Source organism: Globicephala melas, chromosome 20 (assembly GCF_963455315.2).
Source record: "Globicephala melas chromosome 20, mGloMel1.2, whole genome shotgun sequence".
Classification (NCBI taxonomy): domain Eukaryota; kingdom Metazoa; phylum Chordata; class Mammalia; order Artiodactyla; family Delphinidae; genus Globicephala; species Globicephala melas.
Window position 1 is genome coordinate 25,983,648 of NC_083333.1, and position 19,486 is coordinate 26,003,133.

General features: G+C 49.9%; 1 protein-coding gene across 16 annotated transcripts in view; it reads right to left on the minus strand.

Annotated features, from left to right (window-relative positions):
- Positions 1–19,486, minus strand: part of SLC39A11 (solute carrier family 39 member 11) — a 411,490-nt gene that overhangs the window by 59,005 nt on the left and 332,999 nt on the right. For all 16 annotated transcript variants that reach the window (XM_060291082.2, XM_060291079.2, XM_060291072.2 and 13 more), the window contains one exon: positions 8,014–8,083. In XM_060291082.2, coding sequence (XP_060147065.1) covers positions 8,014–8,083 — 70 coding nt within the window. The remainder of the gene's footprint in view (positions 1–8,013; positions 8,084–19,486) is intronic.

Consider the following 19,486-nt stretch of genomic DNA (forward strand, 5'->3'; position numbering starts at 1 on the left):
GGAAAACGTTATGCTAAGTGGAAGAAGCCAGACATAAAAGACCACGCATGGTTCGATTCCATTTACATGAAATGTGCTGAACAGGCAAATCAATAGAGACAGAAAGTAGACTCCTTCGTGGTTGCCAGGGCCTACGAGGAGGGAGGGAGGGGACTGACTGCTCATGGCTATGGGGTTTCTTTTGGGAGTGACGAGAATGTTCCGGAAGCAGAGAGTGGTGACGGCTGCACAGCTCTGTGGCTGTGCCCTGGGAGAAGCAGGTGGATAGAAGGGGAGGATGCAGGAGGGGGGGATTAAGTCGCTCCCAGGTAGGATGCGGTGCTCAGCTCTTTACCGTCCCGTCTGGAAGCCGCTGGGGTTGACTCTGAGTTTGCTCACAGCTGGGTGGCATGCGCCTGCATTCCAGGGCTCCGGGCCCAACGGTGCCATTCGGAGCCAGGTACGAGGCTCCATCCCTGCTGCAGCATCCACCCTGCATGAACGGCGGGGATGAAGAGAAGGCAGCCTGGGAGCCACCCCCGTGGGCACCTGGCCTTCTGCCTGGAGTCCAAATGGGGTGCGGCTGGATGGATGGCGACAAGGTCGGAGTCGCGAGCTGCCCTCACACAGGCACTGCTCTGCCGCCTCATTCCCCAGAGGGCCACGTCCAATCCTGCAGCCCTAGCCAACAGCCCCGAGTCCCACGGGCGCCCCAGCTCAGAGCTGGGAGAGGGTGCTTCGCGCCTACCGCTTCCGGCTGCCGCCCCTGCCCTCTGGGAACGCGGCTGCGCCACATCACGGGGCCTGGGGAGCGCGGGTCCCGGTCCCCTTCCCCACCCCCATCCCCCCAGGGCATCCCCGGGGCCTCCCTGACTGGGTCCTCAGGGCTCCCCGCGTGCGCGCGTGCGCAGCTGCCGGCAGGGGGAGCTCTACCCCCTCCCCACGTGTGAGCTCTACCCCCTCCCCACGTGTGAGCACCTGCTTTCTTCGCGGCCATGGGAGCAGAGGACAAGGGTCTGGAGTCGCCTGTGTTCCTTGACTTCTCTCAGCTCACACCGCAAACCCCGTTTTGGGCAAATGAGCATATTTCATGGGTATCCGTGTCAAGACTTACACCCTGATATTACCCTGTCCTATAGCCCCCAGTTCCACACAGCAGCGGGAAAAAAATTAATCAATTAAATGGAGTTTCGTCTCTTCCAGGATCAGATTCTTTCCCAAGCTAAATTGCTCTCTTTTTTGGATAAAACTAGTAATTCAGGAATCAGGAATCAAGATCCCTCCCGAGGCTGTAACTTCCTCTCTCCCCTGCCCCCCTCCCCCGTGAGACGGCTTCTGTGTACACGGAAAGATGACAGGGAAGAAAAACACAAAAGAAAATAATAAAAAAGATATCATCCTGGTTTAGAGAAACTGGATTTTCAACATAGATTAAAAGACAGTAGTAGTAAAAAAAAAACAAAAAAAGACAGTAGTAGAATAAATTGGAGAGTCAAGGTCATCTTTTTGCATTAGCCGATGGGACTTAACGGACTAATTTGTATTGAGAACATAATTACATATTATTATTGCACAAGGTTTTCATGAATTTGAATGGAGCAAGAAAGAGAGAGAGAAGTAAGTTCCTGTCTGGGGTCAGAAAGGACTTTGTTCTATCCTGAGTTTACGAACTAATTTTTGGTGATTAGTACAATTTCTAAGAGAGTGTGAGTGGCAGTGAGAGCAGCTTTCTCTCAACGCCATTACTTTGCAAAATATAAAAGGAGGCATTTCTACATCAATCTTCACATGCCTGGGGGACACTTTTATTGTCCCACAAAGCCTGGTGGTGGTAGAACCACAGATGCAACCCACCTCTCTCATGTGACACACGTGGAAACTGAAACGTCGGTAGTAAGAGCCAAAGACGCGGGCAGATGGCCAGGTGCGTGTTACCCAGAGTCAAGCTATGACGCCCCACTACCGCACGGTGGCACTGTCTGCCAACCACGGCCTGCCCTCCACCACTGCCAAATGCTCTTAATAATTCAAGGTAAGGCGAGCAGCTGTGTGGGAGGACCAGGAAGAAGAAGTTGCGGGAAGGAGCTGTCAGTAGATGACTCTAGAATTCCAGGCAAGGTGGTTTCACGGGTTCAAGAGAAGGGCTTGTTTGCATACACTAAAATGGATCTGCTCAAGTGCCACCTGCTATTACAAATAAGCAACAGTGCAAGAACTGCCTTCCAATTCTGCTGACGTGATGGAAGGGAGGGGTGGTGGGGAGAACAGCACGGGTGTGGCTGGCTGAGTCAGAGTGTGTCCTCACGCCGGGGTTCCACGTCTCAGGCTAGAGACCACTCTCCCGGGAGCCTAGGCTGGGCTTTGGCTCCTGCCTCCCCGCCGAATGGTGGGACCCAGTTCAGCGGGCAGGAGGGGGTCAAGATGGGCAGCCTTGAGGAAGAGACGGTCTCGTCTGGGAACTTGGTCCTGCCACAGGGAGGCCTGGGGACACTGGGAGAGCAGCCTGCTCCTTAAGAGATGCTTGGGCGAACTCTAATGAGAAAGCGCATCTTTTGTTTCCCTAAATCCCCTCCCTCCCCCTGCAACGTGTTTCCCTGGATAAACTTGAGCGGAAGTAGGTGGACGACTTGCACAGGTGGATGCACACACACGGGGCTACGCCCAGAGACGTACCCATCGACTGCTCGTCCTTGTTGCGAAACAAATGGCTGCCTGGCTGACTAGCAGCTGCTGTCTCAAACGAGCGTTGCTATTTCAACAGGCATAACTGGTTTAGAAGCCAGGCAGAAAGATACACCCGACTTTTGCTTTACTCTTTGATCCGAGAGGCAAACACACCCCTTAAAGTTTATTTTGGTGCCTGCATGTGTAACTCAAAGAGCTATGTTAGGTCCGAATGCAGGCTAAGCTACCAGGCATCCTTTACTAAGTGTCTGGGTGTTGATTAGCAGTGGCTGGTTGGGGCGCTCAGCAGAAAAAAAAAAAAAAAATCCAGCCTGTGCTCTGTGGCTTCTGCATGGTGCGCCGCGAGGTGTGCGGCCAGCGACCTCTGCCCGAGCCTGCTCCAGGATGCCTGCGGTGCCTGTCGGTCAGGGTGTGCTCTTGGATTACAGACGCCTCTCGACTTGTGCTTAAGTCAGAGCTTAAGTAGGAAGCAACGCGTGAAGCGAAACGTTGAAGCATAAATCACCTCGCTCTCCCTGCCGGTTTGAATTATGCCTGCGACTGAGTTAAGTGAGAGCGGAGGGCATGCTTCCTCTCCGGAGCACGCGTGCGCTGGATGTAATGACACTTCAGAAGGGAAAAACCGCTGAAGCAGCCGACTCCCCAAGGACAGGAGGTCTGAAGAATTTCTTTGCGGTGAAACCCAAAGAAATTGCTGTGGGACCAGATCAGAAAGAAGCAAGCTGTGTTTCCCTTGAACTACAGGCTGCCCTTTGCTGGCTGAGACTCCTCATCCTTCAGGGGATGCTGAATTCTGAAGGGATTCCCCGACGATGTAGGCTATCTAGCGCAGGAGGAAGGTGGACCAGGTGGAAGAGGGCCGGGGGCACGGGCACTCCATATACATGATGAAGTAACAGCATCAGAACACTAGATGGCAGCAGCCGTACACAAATTATACGCTGGGGACCTACCTGTCCTCTTTCCCGGTGTCAGAGCCTTTGATGGGGAACTTGGGCATGCATGTGTTCCAATAAAATGGCATTCACAGAAGCGTGTGTGGGCCAGATTTGTCCCACACGCCATCATTTGCCGACCCCTCCGCTAAATGAACAGAGAACTCTCTCTGGCTCAGCTAGCTTGGTCCACACGTCCCAGGCATTTGCCAGCTAACTCTTTTCTTTTCCCAAATCCATGCAGACACCCATCCCTCCTTCCCTCTCAGCCCCTTTCAGCTACCTACGTGATTACTTATGTCTCCCAAACTTGAATTCTCCCTCCCACACGACAACGGAATCGGTTGACAAATGCTGCCTGTTTGGTCTGCGCTTAAAATGCTTTCTTCCCACCAATCTCTCTTCATTCCCACCATCATCAACTCATCCCTTATCTTCTTCGCAGCTGCTATAACACGTAGCAGTGGTGTCAATCGCGTCTGTTCAACCGCTGGGTTCTTCGCACGGATCTGTCTACCTCTTCCTCCCAAAAGTATTCCGTTGAACCAGATTAATGTTTAAGTCTCCTCTTGGGCTTCAACATTGCCGGGCACCGGAACCCACCAAGGCTGTCAGCCTCTTGCTGAAGAACGCACTTTTCCTTTGGCCTCCAGTCTTACTTCCATAAGGCGCCACACGAATCCCATCTCGGTGACATCACGCACCCGCCAGCTCGCAGTACTAACTGACCTCATCACCTCCGCCTCTCCAGCTGGACAGCCGCCACGCTCCTGGTCTAAGGCCACCCGTTCTATGAAGCGCCCCTGAGATGGGGGAAGACCTTGCCCTTCGTCCACTGGTTTCTTAGGTCTCTTGGTTCGCATCCCTCCCTGTGCTTATCTTATGGCACCTGAGGGTTTCACCGCCCACTAACCAATTATTTTAGCTATCTCTTTTGCTATTGATTTTCAATTACACTGCACTGAGGTCAGGGTGTGGTCTGAATGGTATGGATCTGACTTTCTCTGTGGCACAGTACTGTGATCAGTTTTGGGAAACATACACACGTGTGCTTGGAAAGAATGTTTACGTTTTCCTAATTGCTGGGTTGGGGGTCTACATGTGTCCACGATGTACATTTGGTAACGCTTTATGGGTGTCAGACAGGGGCGTGGTGCTCCCCACCATGACTGCAGTTTTGTCGGCTGGGCCCCGCGATGCTGACAATTTTCCTGAGCATTTTGAGGCTGACGTTGCTAGAGGCGTACAGATGCGGGATCGTTCTGTCATCCCGGTACGTCGTTTCTCTTTTCATTAAGTACTGACCTTTATTCTTTCTGTGGCTGTCTGCCTTAAAGTCAGCTTGGTCTGATACTGAAATGGTAATACCTGCTTTTTTTTTTTTTTTTTTTGCGGTACGCGGGCCTCTCACTGTTGTGGCCTCTCCCATTGCAGAGCACAGGCTCCGGACACACAGGCTCAGCGGCCATGGCTCACGGGCCCAGCCGCTCCGCGGCATGTGGGATCCTCCCGGACCGGGGCACGAACCCGCGTCCCCTGCATCGGCAGGCGGACTCCCACCTGCCTTCTTTGGATCAGCGCTCACCTTGTGTCTCTTTTCATTCCTCTATCTGCCACCTTTGCTTGTTGTGCTTTAGGTGTGTCGCTTGTGAATTACCTAGAATTGGAATTCTAGAAAGCAAAACCTCGCTCTTTCAAAAGATGTATTTAATTGTCTGATGACTGTTTTTGTACCCCGCCCCTCAGTATTAGCCTGTTTTCTCCTTTTTTTTCTCCCTCCCTCCCTCCTTTCCCTCCCACGAAACCCCCCGGTCTGCAGCATGAGCTAAGGGCGGAGAAGGCTTACGAGCCTTGCCTGGGGGCTGTTCTGACTTTTACCATTGAAGAGTAAGATCAGAGGAATTTGAAAGGAAGAACCCAAATCACAAACTATATACGGATTTGTAAGTGGGGAAGACAGGCTGAAGGAGAGGGTCTGCATGAGGTCACCCTCTTTCCCTCTCTGTGGCCTGCATGGACATGCTCTCCCCCCACCCCTACTCCTGATACCCCAGACACAGTGGCGACGGGGGCACAGCTCTAAGGGCTCTGCCCACCGGCTGTGACGGGGGTGGGTGGAGTGTAGGGGCATAAAAACCCCCAAGGATGCTTGTTTATCAGAGGGTTTTATGAAGCTGAAAATACCCAGTCCAGTGCCCCGGCCCGATCCCAGCTGGAGAGTCCCGTGGAGGGTTTATATAACTCAGAGAGGATCTGTCTGGTCTAGGAAAGGGGGGAGTTGGGTTGGAAAGGCTTTCGCTCTGCTTTCTTCAGAAACATAAAGATTAGCAGAAAGTGCAGGTGACAGAATAGAGGGACATCGGAGTTGACATCTTGAGGCTGCAGGAGACATGGTGCCAACAGACAGGAAGCCTGGCCCGTGAGCGCAGTGCGTGGGGCTGAGCTGTCACTTGCCGGCACAGACATTTCTGGAGCACGTGCAGCTCCCCGAGCTCTGGGAGGACCTGGCCCTTGGATGCTTCAGGGGTCAGCCCCACGGGGCATGACAAATCACAATCAGCCCTGGATCTTGGTGACATTTCTTACATTCTAAAGGCTTCTCCCCATCCATGGCTCCTGTGATTTTCGCCATAGGCATCTTGTTACTGATGACCCTGGAGTCAGGGCGAGGAAGTGACTTGGGAGTCCGCCAGGCAGGAAGAAGAATTGAGAACACAGAAGATCTCAACCTAGAACTGCGCCAGCCTGCACGTGTGTTTGGGGCTTCATGGAGCAGACACGTCCCTCAACACGAAGCATTAGAATTCAGTGACTACAGCGACACACTGGGGCCCCAGAGCAGCTGAGGGAATCGAGAAAAGGAGGTGATGGGGTGTAAAGAGGCCCCACGCAAGGCTGGGAACGAGGGAAGAGGGGAGAAAGGGATTCCGTGAGGAATTAGTTCCTGGCAGCCGTGATCCGTAGACACAGGGCAGATCGTTAAAGGGACGGTGCCATTGCCTTAGGCGGGTAAAAGGTAGAGTTTGAGATTATACCCGTCAGAAGGCAGTGGATTGAGAAAGGTGTGGTTCGATACAGAAACCAGTGGCCCCTGGACCATCTCTTTGGCCCGAATTATGTTTTCAAAATAACTGTGACTTCCAGCACCTTTTAGACAGCGTGCGTGCTGTCTGTTCGAAGTTCACCTCTGTCCTCGCCACTCCCAACTGTCTCCACCTGCCTGTCTGCACTTATCTGCTACCTCTTAGTTCTCTACAGGCATCTGAGTTTGCTGCCCTTGGACAGAAGGCTCCACCCACCCTCCTTCAGCCTGGAGGCTGTAGTATTCGTGGTTTTGTGGGCACAGGTGGACCAGGTAGCTTATCTCTATGACGACTCTTTATGGTCCCAAGGCTGTAGCCTCATCTAGGCCCTGTAATTCAACAGAGGGAGAGGAAAGGAAGAATCTACAGGCCTGCTGATTGTCTAGGGAAGACGAGGGGAAATAGGAAGCCGAGGATGACAGTGAGTTTGGCTTGGTCGACCGGGTACCAGGTGATGATGGGGTTTTGCATGACAGCAGATGGGGACAATAAGTTCAACTTTGGAGATGCTGGGTGTGGGGATCCTGTGGAACACCCAAGCGGAGACATATGGATGGTGGCCAGACCCGTAAGAATAAGTTCGGGAGAAAAATCTAGGCAGAATATCAACCTGGGCATCACCAGCAAACGGACGGAAAATAAAGCCATAGGCATGGGGCAGAATCCCCAGAAAGAGTGCACTAAGTGAGAAGAAAGGGTGCCCTAGAGATGGAGCGCTGGGGGACATCAACATTTCAGGACGGGCCGTAGGACACGAACCTGCAGAAGAGCCTGTGAAGAAGCAGATGGAAGGGGGAGGAAACAGGAGAGGCCAGTGGCCAGAAAGAGAAAGCGAGGGCTTCTAAAGGAGAGGGCGGTGAGAAGCGTCAGCTGCTGCCTTCGAGGTGCAGCTGGCCCTCCGGGTCCTGCCATCCCCCCACGGCTGAGTTCGAGGATCCGTGGATACCAAGGGCTGACTGTGGTACTCGAGCATTCGAGGATTTTGGTATCCGCCGGCGGGTCCTGGAACCAGTCCCCCCAGGACACTGTCTTTATCATGTACTTATACATTTAAAGCGTTTGGAGGACAGCATGGGATTATATCCATGGTTGGTTTTCAAAATGGTTACCCATCAGACAGCTCATTGGAAAAACGTGGTGTAGACCTGCTTCTTGAAAGAGTACCTCTCTCAGGTATGAGCTGCCCTGACCTCCTCCTCGCCTCCGCCAGTCAGACCTGGGGGGCTGGGGCTGCTGCACAGTTACGTGCAGACAGCTCACCCGAGGCAACAGGCACTTCCGGGTACCACCGGGTGCAGTGCCACGCTCTAAGGCACTAGGCGTCCGCTTACCTGGCGCTCTCAAAGGTAGCAGATGCCGTCTTTTCTACAGCCCCAAATCCAACTCCAACAGCAAGACCCTCTGAAACAGACATAAAAAAAGTACGATGGGTTAGGAATCATTTTTCTATAATACATGCACGTAGAATCGAAGCTTGCTCAGAAGCCAAAGCCAGCAGACTCCTGCGGGCTGGATGGCCCGACTCGCTTGGTGGGGGAACCCCTGGGACACCATGGAACCAGTTACACACTTCATCACGTTGGCAAATCCCCTGGTCTTCTTTGCATACTTTATAGTTACTCAACAGGCTTATACTTAATCAGCTGTTAAGAGCAAGCAGTTTCTTCACGTCTCCAGTAAGAAATCAGAACAACAGTATTTTGATGTGACACAACACAGGTTAAAAGCAGATCTTGCTAAGGGTAATCTCTGAAATGGGTGCACCGCTGTATTTGCAAATGCAAGTAAAAGAACTCCATAAAAAAATGGGTCTTACATTTTGGGGGCTTCCCTGGTGGCCCAGTGGTTAAGAATCCACCTGCCAATGCAGGGGACACAGGTTCGAGCCCTGGTCCGGGAAGATCCCACATGCCGGGGAGCAACAAAGCCTGTGCACCACAACTACTGAGGCTGCACTCTAGAGCCCGCGAGCCACAACTACTGAGCCCACGTGCCACAACTACTGAAGCCCGCATGCCTAGAGCCCGTGCTCCTCAACAAGAGAAGCCACCGCAATGAGAAGCCCACGCACCGCAACGAAGAGTAGCCCCCGCGCGCCGCAATGAAGACCCAATGCAGACAAAAATAAATAAATTTATTTTAGAAAAATGGATCTTACATTTTTAAATGTCATTGGATTTTTCCATTATGTGTTGATTTTGCAACTAGAAACTAGAAGTTTTTGAGTCCCAGAGTTCATTTGAATTTGACTGTTTTAATCCTTATTAATTAAAAAATGCTTGCCATTTTTTAAATTAAAATTAAAATGCTTGCCATTTTTTAATTAATAAAACCAAAAAAAAGGTTCATCCCCATCACTACGTCACATAAGATTGCACGAGGCTGCCAGTAACAGATAATCCACAGAACAGTAGCTTCAACCAAAGGTCAGCAGACTATAGCCCAGGGGCCACATCCAGCCCACTGCCTGTTTCTGTATGGCCTGCAAGCTAAAAATGATTTTTTAAATTAATTTATTTTATTTATTTATTTTTGGCTGCACTGGGTCTTCATTGCTCTGCACGGGCTTTCTCTAGTTGCGGCGAGCAGGGGCTACTCTTTGTTGCGGTGCGCGGGCTTCTCATCGCGGTGGCTTCTCTTGTTGCAGAGCACAGGGTCTAGGCATGTGGGCTCAGTAGTTGTGGTGCACAGGCTTAGCTGCTCTGCGGCATGTGGGATCTTCCCGGGCCAGGGAAGTTATAAGAATGATTCTTAACCACTGTGCCCCCAGGGAAGTTATAAGAATGATTTTTACATTTTTAAATAGTCAAAAAAAAATCAAGGAAAGAATATTTCGTGACACATGAAAATTATATGAATTTCAAAATTTACTGCCCATAAATAAAGTTTTATTGGCACACAGCCATGGTTGTTTGTTGATGGACTGTCTGTGACTGTTTTGTTTGACTCTCTATGTCAGCAGAGAGTAATGAGAGACCAAATGGTCTGAAAACCTAAAATATTTACTATGTGGCCCTTTAAAGAAAGAGTTTGATGACCCCGGACCTAAACACATAGGGTTTTATTAGCTCGTGCAACGAGAAGTCCAAGGTTGATATGGTGGCCCAATGACGTCATCACAGACATTGACGATCCATCCTCAAATGGCAGGGACTCCTACAGTCTGCTCTGAGATGGTGTGACCACAGTGTAGCTTGAAGCTTGGGGACGGACAGATGATCTTCCAAGCCCTGTCCAGTAGGAGTGAGCTTGCCAAGTTCACCAACGCCCTGATCAAATGTGGAAGAGCCGTGCTGGTCTGCATATATCTGATAGAGAGGTAAGAAGGGCTATGAAAAAGAAAGAAGGGAGGGAGGGAGGGAGGAAAGGAAGGAACTGCCCCAGTGGCCTGGGATCAGTGGCATAGAAGCACAATGTTAAGACCCCTTTCTGACATCTATGGGGGAGTGCAACCCCAATCCAAATAGGAAAGAGAATAACCAATATTGGTCAGAATCAAGACCAAGGGCTTGGAGCCTGGAGGAACTTCTGTTATGAAGAGGGAAAAGGTCAAAATCTACCGAGTGAGGGCTTCCCTGGTGGCGCAGTGGTTGGGAGTCCACTTGCCGATGCAGGGGACACGGGTTCGTGCCCCGGTCCGGGAGGATCCCACATGCCGCGGAGCGGCTGGGCCCTTGAGCCATGGCCGCCGAGCCTGTGCGTCCGGAGCCTGTGCTCCGCAACGGGAGAGGCCACAACAGTGAGAGGTCCGCGTACCACAAAAAAAAAAAAAAAAAAAGCTACTCAGAGACTGACCAGGGGTTTCCTGACATCAGAAGGGCAAATCCCTCCCTTTGAAAAACCTTGCTTTTCTAAACCATAAGCAACAGCTGGGGGCTCTTTTGTTAAAGATTTTGCTCTAATTAGTCATTTTAATGTTAATGATAGTGCGGTCCTGAGGACAGGACTTAACATTAATTGGCAAACTAACCCTTTCTAGTTATTTAGCACGCAGCCAGCAGCACTTGGTTTACTAATGCTCACAACGGCTCATTAGGTTACCCAACTAATGCAGGAGAGAAAGGGCTCCCCCACAGTGACACAGCATCGAGGGGCAGAACCAGGCTTGACCCTCAGTCCCCACCCCCGGCTCCCCACCACCCCCGGTGGCTGACATGGGCTGTGGTTTTCTCCCAGGTGTGGGCGGCAAGGGCTGGCATCTGAATATCTCTGTCCTAAAAGAAGTTGCGCCTCTGCCCAGCCCTGTACCTTGGCCACGCCCACAGCGGGTACCACGCCCTTCCCACCCCCACCCCCCGCCAAAAGCACACCACATGGTGCCTTAGGAGGTGGTCAACTCTGTCTCCCCCTGGATTTAGAGTAAAGGGAATGTAATTGTTACCGTCTCTGAAGGTGGAGGGATTACCTGAGAGCGAAACTAATGCGAAACCAAGACAAACGACCCAGGCGGCAAGAACATAATATTAAGGGAATGAAGGCAGACACTGGAGATCAACAGATGGCAGAAGGAACCCGGGGGTGAAAGAGAGCAGAGGAAAAAATGCGACCGGCGTCCACACCCCCAGGTCTTCCAGCAAAAGTGCACATTAGGGAGGTAATTAGGACAAGAATCTAAAGTGGCTGCAACACTGTTAGGAAGCCGGACCTCTTTTCACAGCTCCAGCCATTAACTCAGATGCAGACCGAAGGAAAACAAACTTCCAAACCTGGGCTTATAAGCCCCCGGGACGCAGGGTGAGGCAGAGTCCTAAGGGCAAACCTGAGAATAAGCTCTAAAGCTGATTCCTCCAACCCCACACCCCGGCTCCAATCTTCTCGGGGGTTGGAAGGTGGGTGTGGCTGCCTCTCTCCATCCCCCATCCCTCCTGAATCTCCGTCTCTCATCCTCTGGGCGCGGTGGGGATGGGGGGCGCATGGGCTTTTTGTTGAGACGGTCCTGGGCTCAAATCCTGGTATATTATTTAAGGTTCTTGTAAAAAGGAAAGAAGGATAATGCTCTGCTTACAGGATGGTGTGTACACAGCAGGGATTCTCACTACTGACATTTTGTTGTGAGAGGCTGGCCTGTACAGCCCAAGATGTTGAACAGCATCCCTGGCATCTACCCACTAGATGCCAGTAACACCTCCTCCCCGCAACCGTCCCCTCCCATCAAGGGGTACTTTTCACAAAAATCTTCAATTATTCTAGAACGCTCTTCGAGTTTACGTAGGTGGTCGGAAAGTGAACTGTTAAAAACTAGTGTCTTAGTCCATCCAGGCTGCTATAACAAAATACTGTAAACTGGCTTCTGGATGGCTTAGAAACAACAGAAATCTATTTCTCACGGTTCTGGAGGCTACAAGTCCAAGATCAAGATGCTGACAGACTGGGTGTCTAGTGAGAAACTACTTCTTGGTTCTCAGATGGTGCTTTCTCTGTGTGTCCTCACATGCTGGAAGGGGCAAGGGAGCTTTCTCGGGCCTCTTTTCTAAGGGCACTAATCCCCTTCCTGAGGGCTCCACCCTCATGACCTAAACGCTTCCCAAAGGCTCGACCTCCTCATACCATCACTTTGGGGTTAGAATTTCAACATACGAATTTGGGGGCCCAGATGCAAAACATTCAGGCTATAGCAAATAGTATTTTCTTTTTTTTCAACTGAGGGCTTAGAAGCCCTTAGTTTAAAGCACATGGGGTGGAGCTCACAGGTCTTCTGTAAGAGACTCTCCAGCCTCCCAAAACAGTGACGCCTATGTGATTGCGGCCTTGCCTGACATTCATGGGCATCAGGTTCCATGGGCGGATGGGAAGGAACGCCTGTGTGGGGTAGAGAGAAAGGGGGTTATCTTGGTTCAGCTGAAATCCCTGTTGGGGTGGAAACAGGGCAATCTGAGCTGCTGTGGGGACATCCTGCTTCCTCCTGCCTGGCTATGCTCCTCTGCGTGTGGGTCCAGCTGTCAGATGATCTCAGCAAGAGTGGGGCTTCTGCAGTGGAACTCAGTGGTCTGACGAGGGCTGAAGCCTGTGGTGTCTCATTTCTCTTGTTCTGGGTAACAACAGCAACGCAGGAAATGAGCAGCGATGTTATGACTTTTTTCCCTATTTAACTGTTGCTTTTTATTTTTTGGAACTATAAAACAGCAATTTCCTATGATCCAACCTAATGAGTTCTGGAAATCTTTTTTTAATATTAAATTTAAGACAGCAGCTAACATCTCGTGGGGGTTTAATAAATATTCAACACAGCCACCAACAATGACGACAACAAACCTCAAAGCTGGAGAGGTGGGGAATTCTCTGGCAGTCCAGTGATTAGGACTCAGAGCTTTCGCTGCCACGGTCCGGGTTCGATCCCTAGTCGGGGAACTAAGATCCCACAGGCCGTGCGGCCAAAAAAAAAAGGTGGAGAAATGATGCGAAACAGGATGGCTTACTCGTTCCCTTCTCCACTGAGGACAGAACAAGAGAAAAACAAGTCAAATTGCAGCCAGAGGGATTTAGGCAAGGGAAAAGGGGAGGGAAGAGGGTTTTGAAACATACGATTAGCTCGCTGAAGGGAGGTTGAGAATATCCCTCCCCTGGGTGGAGAATTGGTCTCTGAAGGTGGTGGCTACTCCCCAGTCAGGGACAGCTGTGATGGGGAGAGAAGGGTGAGGTGAGAAGAATGGAGGGGGTAGCCTCATAATGTCCCTTCTAGCCCTTTAACATTACGTGTGGGACCAGTTCTAGGAGAAAGTCTGAACATCGACTTATTCGTTCCCAGGTCAGTCACTGAAAATAGAGAAAGAACCATCTTAGCGTATCTGCTGCTGGACGGGACCATGGTGGCCATGGGGGTGGCCTCAGCAGCCTCCAAGGGTGCCGGGCGAGCTCAGCTTAGATTCCTCCTCGCTCCTGCCCATCTGGGCACTGTCACTAAGCTGGGAGATGGGTACCAGGCCAGGTGAGGGGGCAGTGTCACATCACATGACAGTAGGGGTCCCCTGGCCATCAAGGGTCAACATGTCTGGCTTACACACACCAATGGGGCAGTCCTGCTGCCTCGTTCCCACTCTGATCCCACAGCTTGGTTGAGCCTTCTGGGGAGGCTGGCCCCCAATATGCTCACCCTCCTGCCTGGCCTGTCTTTGGCCGCAGACTTCTAGCGGGGAGGAAACCCAGGAAGGTGGCAACTCTGATCATATTACACATTAATTAAACAAAACGTTGGTAGAGCCCAGCCAGGTACTGCCACAAAATTCCGAAAGGGCCTTTCGAAAAGGCCCTCTAGAGAATGCAAGTTATCAACTTAGTGTTATTTTTTTGGAAAAAGTAGTTCGACGCACTCTTCTACCGTGGATTGCTATTCATAGCGGATGAAGTTAAGTGCTGGGAAAGGTGAAAAATGGCGGTGTTCCAGAAGAGTTGAATTGAACTCCAGTTCTTAGCAATATCAATAAAGTCATGTCTTGGAGATATTAAGAGACGTCCATAGTTGAAGATACTCTAACGTGAGTCCCGCTCTAATTAAAATAACTTCCTAATTGATGTTTCAAGTGTGTGGGTTTTGGGTGTTTTTTGGTTCTGTCCATATTCTACCGTCTGCAGTTAGGCTCCACTTACACAACGATGGACCCAGAAAACCACGCTCCTCCAGTCACTCCAGCCAAAAGCTACTCCCATGGCTTCATTCCCACTTCAGAGTGTCACTGGAAGGAAGCTGTAGTGGGAACTAAGCCAGATGCCCCTCCTTGCTGAAATGTCCGAAGCTGACAGCAAGCACGTGCACAAGCACAGCAGATAACCCATCCTGCCACCCGCTTCGTGCAAAGGATGCTCCGCCCCACAAAGGACCGGGATGCCTGGGCAGGGCAAAGGCAGGTGAACCGGGGAGTCAGCTGTCCCCCAGCAGCATGCTGGTATCATCCACTCCGCGCCCCTCGAAAACCAACAGAATCGAACTGCGAATGATCCTACCCAGAGGATTTATCAGCCCTCAGGAAGTGGACGGCCACTGACCCCTGCTTCTGGTCCCCTGAAGAGGCGCTGCAGCCTGGGTCCGTCTCAGGTCAGGGGGAGCGGCCTTGCTGCAGGGAAGGGCAGCCCAGGGCCAGCTGCCTTGCAGTCACACCTACACCGCTGTCAGTGCACCTGGCTGCACTCTGCCCTGCAAGTGGCGTCCGGGGTGTAACTAACTCCTGGACACGCCTGGATGGGGGACACGTTTGGAGGTGCGGAGGGGTACTTAGCCATGGTTTTGTAATTCCTCTGGACTAGAGAGCCTCAAGAAATTGGGAGGAAAGGATCTGTTAAATCCCTTTGGAGGACTTTTCAACAAAATGAGACTTTGGTAGTTCTTTTAGGATGATGAATAATCCCCATTATCATGCCCCATAGTTGACTCCCACCAAAGTATCTCCGGAAGCCAGGCAAGGGAAAGATTCTGACATCTCAGATGATCGCTGCTATGTTTCGGTTCATCGAAGGCAGATGGTGTAGCACAATGATGTAGCTAATGGGGGCAGTGGGGGGAGGGCAGGGGTACTTGTATTCTTACAGGGAAGTTAACTCAGGAGGAAATTAACGCTCAGCCCTGCACACCCCAGTTCTGGGACTGCCAGGTGCCAGGTGGGGGCCCCACGTGGTCCGGATCAGGAGGCGTGGACCTGTCCGCACAGCTATGGCTCCTCACGCACAGGATGCAAAGCTCAGAAGCTCTCACTGTCGTGGCTCTCCCCATCTTGTAGACAAAGCTGACCTACAGGAGGAGGTCAGTGTCACGGGCATGCTGACAACAAGAAAACTGGCCCAGAGGTGTTCGTATGTATGTTTCATCCATCCCTGAAGCCCGAAGCCCGGCTGTACCTCCATCCTTCCTTCGTGTGTCTGAGATGCACCCACAACCTTTACAACACCCCACTTTTCTCCTAAACCACTCTGAGTTCTCCCTTTGCAATCTGCAGCACAAGGACTCAACAATTCAGCCAAACTCTGTCCTAGGCGTTCTAGGTTCATCATCTGACTTAAACCTGTCCAGACCTTACAAAATTGATACTATTTGTATTTTCCAGAAAAGGAAAGTGGGGTTCAGCGTGGTCAAGCAACATGCCCAAAGCCACACAGCTTGTAAGATGCTCAGCCCACGTGTTCCTTCTGGTTCAGAGCACATCACCCTGACTTCTGGTTTAATTGATCATTATGACTCCTTCCTGCTCAGGACCCAAAGGACTGGGCACTGAGTCGGTGTCAGCAAGAGGGTCCACTTGGGTGCCACCACTCCAAATATTCGTCAAATAGCCATTAGGTGTTGTGTAGGATACGAAACGTGTGAGACGTGGTTCCCATCTTTAAGGGATTCACGATCTAGATACTCTTTTAGAGTCACAAAATTAGAAACGTATTTCTCTGCTCAAAACGTTTAGAAAGAGCGATCTGGAGAACAATGTTGAAATATCAGAAAAGCTGGAGTCTGGGGACAGAAGGGAGGCGGGGGACGGGCTGGCAGAGATTGCCATATTCAGGCATAGGGTGAGAACCAGGTTCGAGTGGGCGGATCAGCCTCAGAGCGTTGCCAGGCACTGGCGAGCCTCGGTGAGTCCCCAGGCAGGAGGGGAAATTGCAGAGATGGCTGAAGGGGTGCCGAGATGAAGTCTAGGAAACTGGCATAAACGCGTTAACTCAAAGGGGAGGTTTGCAAAGGGCACTGACCAGGCAGAAAAGGATGAATATGGTTTCTGATATGTTGAGTTCAAAGTAAAAAGACATTGAATGCAAATGCTCTAGGTGGCTCCAAACGTACAACGGGTTGGGGATGAGAGGTATGAATTCAGGGAGCCATGTGCAGTTCTAGCTAACAAGTGTCGAGGCTCCGCCTGGGCTCTTTACTGAACCGTTTAATTTGGTCCTTTCAACAGCCCTATGAGATTGGTACCATTGTTCGTCCTGTCAGAGATGTGGATGTGGGTCTCCACACCCCTGGGCTCTGCTCTCTCCGGCTTTCCTTTACTGCTTTCCAGGAAACCCTCATTAGTACTAGTACTATCTCAAATGCTACTACTTCCATGAACTTGAAGACCATTTTCCAGTTTTACTTTGTCAAAGACTTTAGGCACATAAAAAGGCCTCATTTCACACTCTTATTTGGAACCTAAAAGGTGTTTGTTTTCCATTACACTGCTTTTTAATCACGGCGATATCCTTACACATGGAAAAAAAATTCAAAATGCTCAAGAGAGTCTAAAGTAATAAATTTCCCTATCTCCACTTCCCCACCCCTAGTTCTACTCCCAAAAGGTAAAGTACTTTTTTTTTAACAATTCTGATTTTCCATTCTCTGAGGGGTATCACTTTAAATACCATGAATATGTTGGTTTCTTAATTTATCACAGTCTTGATTTAGATAGTCTGTTGACAGCATGACGGGTTCTTCCTTATCGACCTTACTCTGTTGAGTCTTCCTTATAAATGCTGAGGAATACAGAGCACATGCTTCTGACCTCTGCTTTCTTTCTGCCTTTATCAAAGTTAGAGCGTTCGATATTGTTCTGTAAATAACATTTCATTTATGATTTATTCTCAGGCCAATTCAAAAAAAGTGCAGTCCAAATAAAAATTGAATTTACAATATTGGTGCTAACATATTATTCTTTATATAATCCGGTTGCTATGTGAAGGGAAGGAAAAACAATCCTAAGGCTTTAAACTCTTCCCATTTGAAGAAGATGGTCCCGAGAGTCAAGGCCCGGTGGATTCCTTCTTGATTCTTTTTAGCATTCTTTCCATCTTCGAGGTCTTTTTTTTTTTTTTTTTTTTTGAAAGGAGAAATAGATAAATTTATTTTTATTTTTTTTTGAATTTTTGAATTTTATTTATTTTTTATACAACAGGTTCTTATTAGTTATCTATTTTATACATATTAGTGTATATATGTCAATCCCAATCTCCCAATTCATCCCACCACACCTTCTAGTTCTTAATTAGATACCATCTTCCTTCCTTCCTTCTCCCTCCCTCCCTCTTTCTTTCTCTCCCTTCCTTCCTTCCTTCTCCCTCCCTCCCTCTTTCTTTCTCTCCCTTCCTTCCTTCCTTCTCCCTCCCTCCCTCTTTCTTTCTCTCCCTTCCTTCCTTCCTTCTCCCTCCCTCCCTCTTTCTTTCTCTCCCTTCCTTCCTTCCTTCCTTCCTCCCTTCATTTATTGTCACTTTTAACAATTAAATACATGTAACATTTACCATCTTAACCATTTCTAAGGGTATGGCTCGGTGGCATTAAATACACTCACACTGTTGTGCAACCATCACCGCCATCCATCTCCAGAATTCCTTTCACCCTGCAAGGCTGAAACTCTGTCCCCATTAAACTCTAACTCCCCCTCCCCCTCCCCCAGCCTCTGTCAACCACCGATCTACTTTCCATCTCTGTGGACCTGACACCTCCAGGTCCCCGCTATGAGTGGACTCGCACAGTATTTGTGATGCCACCTTTCCTATGTGTCCTGTTTCCCCTTTCTTGGGTTCCTTCTTCATTTTGTTAGAGGACCTCCATGAGCTCATAAGAGATGAGTGGGTGATAAACTTCTGAGTCCTTGCTTTTTTTTTTTTTTTGCGGTACGCGGGCCTCTCACTGTTGCGGCCTCTCCTGTTGCAGAGCACAGGCTCCGGACGCGCAGGCTCAGCGGCCATGGCTCACGGGCCCAGCCGCTCCGTGGCATGTGGGATCCTCCCGGACCGGGGCACGAACCCATGTCCCCTGCATCGGCAGGCGGACTCTCAACCACTGCGCCACCAGGGAAGCCCTGAGTCCTTGCATTTGTAAAAATAATTTTGATTTTGCTCTGTGACTTAATAGCTTGACCTGATGGAAAATTCTAGGTCCCGGATGACCTCTGCTCAATATCGAGGTCATTATCCCGTTATCTTCTTGGACCCAACGTTGCTGCTGAGAAGGCTGATGCTAATTTGATTCTTGGTTCCTTGTAGTCAAGCTAATCTTTCTCTCTGGGAGCTCTTAAATTTTTGCATCCTTGTTTTTTGGAGTTTTGAAATCTCACCGAGATCCATCTGTGGGAGAGGTCTTTGTTCATTCCTACTTCTCAGCACCAGGTGGCGCCTCTGAATCTGCAAGCTTGTGTTTTCCTGCCCTTCAGGACAAATTTCCCTGCGTGCTTCTACTCCCATGTTACAGGCTTGCCTTTCTGTCTGTAAACTGGAGGCTTGTTTTCTGCTTAACCTTCCAGATGACCAGTTTGGCCTTTCATCCGGCATATTCTTATCAGTCTACCCAATGAACTTCAAAAAAATTCTTTAACAATTACAGTATTAATTTTGAGGAAGACTTTCTTATTCTCTGACTGTTCCATTTGCATTATAGTCAGTTCTTACTTTACGGGTATAATGATATCCTCTTGAACTGGATGAACATACGACTTAGAATTTTTACAGTCTTTTCTTTGGTCTCTTGGGTTATCTGTTTTCTCCAGGGTAGGCTGTCTTATTCACTTTCGTCCTTCTTTCCTATTCTCTGGGTTTTTCTCCTAAGTCTAGTGGTCCTTAGCTCTGGGAGTGCATTCACAGATGCAGAACAAGGTTGATCAAGGAGCTAGAAAGGGCTTCCTCTGTGGTTGGCTGTACAGTCTGTCTCCTCAGGAGGCAAATAAACAATTGCATTTCACGAGGTTATTGCTTCAACTTGGCATTTGAGGCAGAGAGGATGAGAGAGGAACAAGGAGGAGAAGAGAAAAGTGCAGGAATAATAAAGTTAAGTGTCATCGATTTTTAGATTACAACCTACTACAGTGTTAAAAATGATTTAATAACATGTCCTCCACATAGCTACTTCCTAAGCAA